This window comes from Lissotriton helveticus, chromosome 5_1, assembly GCF_964261635.1.
Source record: "Lissotriton helveticus chromosome 5_1, aLisHel1.1, whole genome shotgun sequence".
NCBI lineage: Eukaryota > Metazoa > Chordata > Amphibia > Caudata > Salamandridae > Lissotriton > Lissotriton helveticus.
In genome coordinates, this window is record NC_136065.1 from 1549527510 (window position 1) to 1549536174 (window position 8665).

Consider the following 8665-nt stretch of genomic DNA (forward strand, 5'->3'; position numbering starts at 1 on the left):
GTGCAAGATTTGCCGGTGCTGGACTTTGTCTAAATACTGCAAGATGACTGCAGGGTCAAAGGATAAGACAGATTTCAAGTATATATACATAAGGTCCAGATGTCATATTATTGTAGTAGACCAGTAAGACCTTGGATAAAGTAGACTTCAGAACACTGGGACACAATATCACGTGAGTTTGGTAGACCAATTCGGTGATAAATGTGTATCTTGTTTAATAATGTACACATCTATTTTAATTAATTTAGGCTATAAATACTAGGCCTGGGCAGAACTTGTGAAGTTTCACTCTGCGATATTCTGTGCAGTTACAAAAAACTGTGAGTTTCCGCAGATGAGCGGAAATAGGCATGTCCTGCTGCTTGTGCTGTGATTTAGCACAAGTAGCTCGTCTCGCTCTGAAATATCAACGCGTACGGCACCGTACTGCACGGCAGAGGGTGCATTATCTTGAAATTATTTTGCTGCCTTTCGAGTAGATTGACTACTCAAGCGGCCGCTTTCTGACCATGAGTGATTGCGACCTCCTGCATTGGAGAAATCTAGCAGGGTGCCTTCCTAGCGACCAGAAATCACGCAATGGGACTTCAAACCTCGCTCGCACTCGCCAACATACCATTGGCGAGTCGCAGGTGAAAAAAAACGTAAATACGTGGCAGTTGGTAGAATTTGGCCGAAGCTCTGCGTTAGTGGACAAAATACTGCCAATTTCACTGGCGGTGCTGAATGAATCACCCACACCTAAAAAATACTTGAAATTGAAAGGAGGATTAAGTGTTCAATATACACCTGACATTTTATAGTGAAGAGCACAGTATGGGCCCTTTAATATATTATTCTAGAAAGTGTAAAAACAATATAATTACATAGATTTAATACATCAACAAATGTTATCTTTTAGTTACTGAGACTAGATAAGCATCACAGTTTCGATGCAGTCTGTTGAATGTTGATCCTCTGTGTCCTGTTACCTGCATGCTTCATGCTTTTGGGTTGGGCTGGGGACTGCTTTGGGATATTGTTTTGCAAAGTAATTATTTCTTCTTATGGCATGTGTTTTTTTAATTTTAAGAATTAAATGTAGGTAGAACTACAGGCTCAATAATGTTTTTTTGTTTAAGCATCTAAAACATGATTGGCTGCCTCACTGGAAACTGAAATTCCCAAGATATGTTTTGTGCCTTGCTGATAATCATGTCTGTGCTTGTAGATCTCATAGCTCTATTAAATTAAATAGCATTTCAGATCTGATAATTAAACGTATTTTCCGTTCTCTTTCGTGCCTTTCAGGAACTGCTATTGGAGGTGGTGGTGGTGCAATCTCCGAGCTATTATGAAGAGATCTTTGTGCTGTATCTCTGGCGTCTTTCTCTGGAGTCTAGCTGTACCAGTATTGGACGCGTTTTCTTTGAACGTGAGCTGTTTACCCAAAACAGACTGATTCTGGATAGGTTTCTTTTATTTTCAATCTGAATGACTGTCACACTTTACTTTTCTGTCATCATCTATTGCAACCAGATGAACAATGAATTTTCAGTCATGTTTGGGACTGGGCAGTAAGAATCGTCTATGATTCAAGACATGTTATTTATTTTGTTGTTTATTAATGTTGAAAACCATTCTTCATTGATCATCACAGTCACCCTTTGAATGTATCTCTCTTCACTCGATGCATCAAAAGCTCTGGCCAAGGGAATTTGTGACCAGCAGACGGAATTCAGACTTAAATGACCTTCTCTCCAATTCCTTTTGTTTTGGTTGTTCCATTTTTTTTTTTTAAGTTCCCTTTGACTGAGAACTCTCTGCTCTGCTTTCTTAAGAAACCCTCTTTTTGCGATGCACTTGGAAATTATCTTTTTTGTGCTTGCAGCTTGGCAGATGAGCACTGCCACATCATCTTTTATGTTTTTGTGTAGCTTTATCTTGTAATAATGTGTTTGTTATCGATGAAACAATTTGATCCCATGGATTTAAGTTTCTACACTTGTAGGCTGTTAAAAGACAGTAACCTTTTTCTGGGCTGTAAATGTATGCTTCTCCGTCTTCAGCGGAACAGCTGTGGAATTATGTGTACCTATTATGTTTCTTATGATGAGGCTGGATTCTAACTTTTTACTCAAATAAAGTTTTATAGAAAATGTTTATATTGAAATCACTTAGTTTTGAGTTTCTCTTTGCAGTGTGTAAGCTGCTCCATTACTTTACTGAAAGGATGATTTCTAGCAGTTTGACTTATTAAAAATGTTAAATCTCTTGTTAGATATGAATGGTCCTAAACCACGTTTGACATCGCTGCAGCTTGTATGTATACTAGGTTCCCACCTGGCCTGGGAAGGTCTTTGTGCTTCTGGACTCTGGGCTGCCCCACAGCCACCTTGGATATTCAGAACTCTTCCCAACCTGAGCTGATTTCAATTTACAGAACTCCAGCATGGTGCCAGCTGCAACAATCGGGTTTCACTCCCCCTCAGTTGTTGATCCCGGCTCTTTCAGCCCAAAATGTGCATAGGAAAAGGTCAGAATTCTTCTTTACTACATCCCCTCCTGGTATGCAGAGCTTCAGTAAGTACTATATAAAACTTTATAAATAAATCTATATAGTGCAGCACAGTCTCTGTGGCGATGTAGGTGCGGGTCTCTGTCGAAGAGCCAGGTCTTGAGTCCCTTTCTGAAGTCCACCAGCGAGGGTGCTGTTCGGAGTTTGAAGGGCAGGTTGTTCAAGGTGTAGGCGGCAAAATAGGAAAAGGAGCACCCCACGCTGCGGCTACAATAGATGCGGGGATATGCGCATGGGCGAGTGAGGCAGATCATAGGTTCTTGCGGGCAGGTGTAAGTTCAGTTGAGTTCACCAACATGAAAGCGGCAGCAGTTCCTTTCTCATTCTCCCATGTTCCACCAAGAGCTTGGAGTTACCTGGTTACCTTTGCCGCGTGGCAACTGGGCCTGCGTCTTCTTCTCCCATGCCCATCCTTATCTCCTTTGACGAACCAGCCTTTCTCCTATACGGGTCTTAGGACACCACTTTGCTTTTTTTTATTGATTAATGCCCCATTTCCTCACAATATCCCCAGGGCGCAAGACTAGGAGGAAAAGGGTGTGTTGTCCCCAATCAACATTTAGAAAGGAAAAAGAATACCAAGGAATAGCACATTAGAGGAAAAACCTGTTCAGACACTTTAAAATCCATTAAAGGAACAGGGAACTTCTCATGTAATATAGCCTTAATTTGGAATAGAGGGGGGGAACTCCAAAGGGTGAATACCCAGAGGGTGGAAGGCCCACCCATGAACTGAAGCTTCTTTCTCTCCTGTATATAACCTTATCTCCAAAATAAAGGACCACCTTCCCAGGAAGTGTAGCTAACCATGTCTCCAGTGTTTGAAACTGGAGCCCTACTCAGAAGTGCTAGATGAAAACTAGCTTCATAAAAGAAAATACAACTTTACCATTCACTCTAGTTCATGCCTTTTGTCACCATCCTTAAAAACGTATAGTGGTTGTCAGAAGTGGGTTAACATCACATAGCCCTCCATGATGGAGCATATTTTGTATGGTCTGATAGAAGGTCAGAAACAGTTACATGAGCAAGCTTCCCTAGATAAACCGCTCTTGGTTAAAACATTAAGTAGCCAAACTCAGGAAGCAGAGGCTGTCAAGAAGCTGATGTCTTCAATTTAGCCTTGCACCGAGCCAGCTAACTCTACTCGCCAACTACCGAAGTATCAGGAAAATGGGATTTAGGCTTTTCCTTCTCTACCTATGAGAGATTAGCTGAACAAGCCAAGTGTGTCCTCTTACTGCTTCAAACCAGGAAGATTCAGTCAGCCTGTCTGTCAGCAAATCCTACAGGAACCGCTCCTTATGACAAAGTTAAAGTGGCCCTATTGGAGCTTCGGGGATTGGACCAAGGGTTCCATAAAAGAAAGAGGTTTTGAATCATCTGATTCACACGCTAAGACCATTGTTCATTACTAATCTCTGAAAATGTCCCAGGTACTTCATGCCATGACAGTGCTCAGAAGTAAATCTCTTCTGAACACTTAATAAGGTGTCTTACCTTACCCACACTTCTTGTTTAATTTTTTTTTTAGTTTCTGGTTTATTTGCGTACAAAGAGCAAGGAGAGGGTCTAGATATACACAGCACAGGGCCCACAACCCTACACCGGGCCGGCTGCGCAAATCATAGGGTACACAGGTGATTCCAAAAGAGTCTACTGATGTAGACTGTACACAGCATGTCGCCTACAACCCTCGTTGGGCTGGCCGCGTAGTGCATTTGTCATAACATTAGTTTGCATTTGTGGGAGAATTGCAAGACCCAAAGTTAACACATGCAACATCATAGCGAGAGAAAAGGAAGAGGGGGTAGGCAAGAGGTCTACAGAAAGAGAACAGTAAAGAGTGAACTGGTAAAGAGCAGCGAGGGAGTAAAAAAGATCAGGGGAAAGAGGAGCCCGTGACAGGGGGGCATTGTAAGACGATGTTGACGAGGAGAATACTGGCGGGCAGGCAGGGAAGTAAGGGGAGCCAGCAGTGAACACTAATCGGGTCATGGACCGGTATATGCGTCCTGTGTATCAATGGGCAGGGCTGTTAGGGTTGCACTAGCAGACTGTCTGGCTCAGATGAAATTACAGCATCTTCAATCAATCAATCAATCAATCAAATACATTTATAGAGCGCACTACTCACCCGGAGGGTCTCAAGGCGCTAGGGGGGGGGGGGGGGGAGCTGCTACTGCTCGAACAGCCAGGTCTTGAGCTTCTTCCTGAAGGCGAGGTGGTCCTGGGTCAGGCGGAGGTGGGTCGGAAGGGAGTTCCAGGTCTTGGCGGCCAGGTAGGAGAAGGACCTTCCTCCTGTTGTCGCTCTTCGGATCCGGGGGACGGCGGCGAGGGCGTGGTTGGTCGATCGGAGGTGGCGTTTGGGAGCGTAGAAGTTGAGGCGGCTGTTGAGGTATCCTGGGCCTTGGTTGTGTAGGGCTTTGTGTGCGTGGGTGAGGAGCCGGAAGGTGATTCTTTTGTTGATCGGGAGCCAGTGCAGGTCTCTCAGGTGTCTGGAGATGTGGCTTCGTCTGGGGACGTCGAGGATGAGTCTCGCCGAGGCGTTCTGGATACGCTGGAGTCTCTTCTGGAGCTTGGCGGTGGTTCCGGCGTAGAGGGCGTTGCCGTAGTCCAGACGGCTGGTGACGAGGGCCTGGGTGACCGTCTTCCTGGTCTCGGTGGGGATCCACCGGAAGATCTTACGTAGCATGCGCAGGATGTTGAAACAGGACGAGGAGACGGCGTTGACTTGTCTGGTCATGGAGAGGGAGGAGTCCAGGATGAAGCCCAAGTTGCGTGCGTGGTCTGTCGGTTTGGGTGCGGTGCCCAGGGCGGGGGGCCACCAGGAGTCGTCCCAGGCGGAGGGCGAGGAGCCCAGGATGAGGACTTCCGTCTTGTCTGAGTTCAGTTTCAGGCGGCTGGTTGTCATCCACTCGGCTACGTCTTTCATCCCTTCGTGAAGGTTGGCTTTGGCGGTGGCGGGGTCGTTGGTGAGGGAGAGAATCAGCTGGGTGTCGTCGGCGTAGGAGATGATGTTGAGGTTGTGTTGGCGTGCGATGGCCGCGAGGGGGCTCATGTAGACGTTGAAGAGGGTGGGGCTCAGCGAGGATCCTTGAGAGACGCCGCAGATGACTCCGGTGGCCTCTGACTTGTACGGTGGTAGACGGACTCTCTGTGTTCTTCCGTCGAGGAAGGAGATGATCCATTCCAGTGCCTTCTCATGGATTCCGACGTTGCTGAGGCGCTGCACTAGGGTGCGGTGGCAGACAGTGTCGAAAGCCGCGGAGAGGTCTAGGAGGATGAGGGCCGCTGTTTCTCCGTTGTCCATCAGGGCTCGGATGTCATCAGTGGCAGCGATGAGGGCGGTCTCGGTGCTGTGGTTGGCTCGGAAGCCAGACTGTGAGGGGTCGAGGGATCCATTCGTCTCGAGGAAGGTGGCCAGCTGTTTGTTGACTATCTTCTCGATGACTTTGGCTGGAAACGGGAGGAGCGAGATGGGGCGGTAATTCTTGAGTTCGGTGGGGTCCGCTGTAGGTTTCTTGAGTAGGGCGCTGAGTTCGGCGTGCTTCCAGCTCTCCGGGAAGGTGGCGGTGTCGAAGGAGGTGTTGATGATGTCCCGCAGGTGGGGTGCGATGACAGCGTCGGCCTTGTTGAAGACGTGGTGAGGGCATAAGGCCCGGCGTTTCGGGGGGGCAGGAGACGCGCATGCTCTATTTTGCAGAGGTATGTAACTAATGGTTGCCAAATTTTTATGAATCTGGTGTCACAGGACTGTAGGCACGCTGTGAGGAGCTCCATAGTCGCAATGTGCCATAAGCGCAGCAACCAAGTGGCAATAGGGGGGGGGGGGGTCTCTGCCTTTTTCCAGTATAGCGCTATGAGTTGCTTAGCGTTCCCTAGCATATGGAGTGCAATGTGCCAGTCACTGCAGGTGAACGCTCGTAAGTTGTCGGGCTTAAGGCCTAAAGGGATTGTGGCTGTTGATTCAGGCAGAGGGAAGCCAAGTACCTCCTTGATATGACAAAGAACCTCTTTCCAGAACAGGGCCAGGAGAGGGCATGCCCACCAAACATGAATGAAGTTCCCAGACGCATTCAAGCATCTCCAGCACTGCAGGGAGGATGTGCAATCGCAAAGGTGTATAGTACCACTGTGTCATGATCTTGTACGCGGTTTCTCGTTGTGAGATGCTACGATACACCTTTGATATGTTCTGTTCCACTGAGTATGCGTAATTTCTGTGGGGGACATAGATTGCCATTGACGTTGGTACGGGTGGGTTGCTATCCGCGGGGGTGTTGCAAGATCGGAGTCCGGGAAATAAGACCCTTCGACTCATCAAAAGAGTGTACCAGCCGCTCAAAAGGAGTGAAATGGCAAGTAGCGGCCTGTTGCATCTCGGGCAAGGACAGCCAATGCCGCAAATGTGCATACTGGAGCCTAGCTCCTTCTAAGAGTTAAAACTCCTCCTTGCATTGGTCAAAGGTTTTGAGTGTGTCCCCGGTGTACATATCTCGGATCGTTCTACATCCACCTTCCAGTCATTTTGAGAGCGATTGGTGGGAATAACGGGTTACCTGCAATGGGGGTGTGGAGGGAGGGAAAGGTTGTGAGCCCCTTGGATATTGCTTCTTTGTCCCATATATCAAGCACCGTCTTAGTAGGCACTGCAATATAGGCGCTGCAGGAGCCTGCATTCTGATGGAGCCATGAAAGATCCCAAATGGTTTGTCCGGTTACCGCCCTGTCCATATGGAACCAGACCTTCTCGCTATCAAATGCTATCCACTCCGAAACGATGCGAAGGTGAGAGGCCCAGTAGTAGTCTAGTAGGTTGGGGCATGTTAGTCCTCCTCTTTCCCGCGGAAGCATGAAAACTTTGTTGGAGAAGCAAGGTCTACGCCCGCCCCAGATGAAGCCGGTGATGTCTCGCTGAAGACTCTGAATCTGGTGTTGCGGGATGGGAGTGGGCAGGCATTGAAACAGGTACAGAATTTTTGGGTGCACCAACATTTTAATAGCGTTCACACGGCCCAGCCAGGAAAGGGTCAGGGATTTCCAACCCCTCAGGTCTTCCAAGACGGTTTTCCTACACTCCTGCCAATTCGTTTGTGTCCATGTGGCAAGAGAGGGAGTCGACTGAAGCCCCAAATATCGACTGGAGTTAGTGGCCCACTGGTAGGGGACAAGTGTTCGCAGGGTTGGGATCTCCTCCTTGGGGATCGTGAGGTTATAGGCCCAGGATTTTCCATGATTTATTTTAAGACCAGAAGCCAGCTCAAAAGATTGCAATAGGGAGTGTAGCGCCGGAAGGGAAACATAGGGGCAAGACACTGTAAGGATAAGGTCATGAGCAAAGAGCGCTACTTTGTTCTGCTGACCCGCGAGGATGATGCCATGTATGTCCAAGGCCTGCCTAATCATCATAGGTAGAGGCTCTACCACGAGGGCAAACAACAAAGGGGATAGGGGGCAGCTTTGTCGCGTGCCCCTGTGTATGGAGATAGGATGCGTGAGTTGGCCATTGACTCCCACCCGAGCCTGCGGGGAGAGGTAAGGGGCCATGATCCTAGCTATCATGTTCTGGCTGAGTCCGATTTTCGTCAGCACCACTCGGAGGAAGGTCCATTCGACCCGATCGAACACCTTTTCCGTGTCGAGCGATAAAAGGCATGCCGGTATATGCCAATGTTGTGCCTTCCCCACGAGATGGACAATTTTGCGCATAATGTCTGCTCCCTGGCTATTCCGGATAAAGCTGACCTGGTCAGGCTCTGTAAGGCCTGTCAAGTGTGGATCAAGGCGTTTAGCCAGCATTTTGGTATAGATTTTAAGGTCTGTGTTCAAAAGGGCTATGGGAAGGAAGGATGAACACAGGGTGGGGTCCTTCCCCGGTTTGGGGATAAGGGCTATTTCTGCCATTGCACTGTATGAATGTCACGGTGCACACCTTCTTTCCTTCCATTTATCCTTCCATTTGTCTTTTATGTTAAATTCTGTCGCGTGCAGTCTCCCGGAAAACGCGGACAGCCCAGCCACGTTGCTTGAATAGAATGCACTGTAAGAGGGAGTGTTTCCACTCCTAACCGGGTGCACAGCAAAAATGTTCACGGCATCACAAAA

The 8665-nt window shown here is 48.0% G+C and overlaps 1 protein-coding gene across 4 annotated transcripts in view; it reads left to right on the forward strand.

Annotated features, from left to right (window-relative positions):
* RBBP5 (RB binding protein 5, histone lysine methyltransferase complex subunit) overlaps positions 1-2142 on the forward strand; it is a 256733-nt gene extending 254591 nt beyond the window's left edge. For 2 of the 4 annotated variants that reach the window (XM_078644629.1, XM_078644631.1), the window contains exon 14: positions 1291-2142. In XM_078644629.1, the coding sequence (XP_078500755.1) occupies positions 1291-1337 (47 nt within the window). In that variant the 3' untranslated portion in view covers positions 1338-2142. The remainder of the gene's footprint in view (positions 1-1290) is intronic. The other 2 variants (XM_078644628.1, XM_078644630.1) reach the window with 1 other exon arrangement.
* The last annotated feature ends 6523 nt before the right edge of the window (positions 2143-8665 follow it).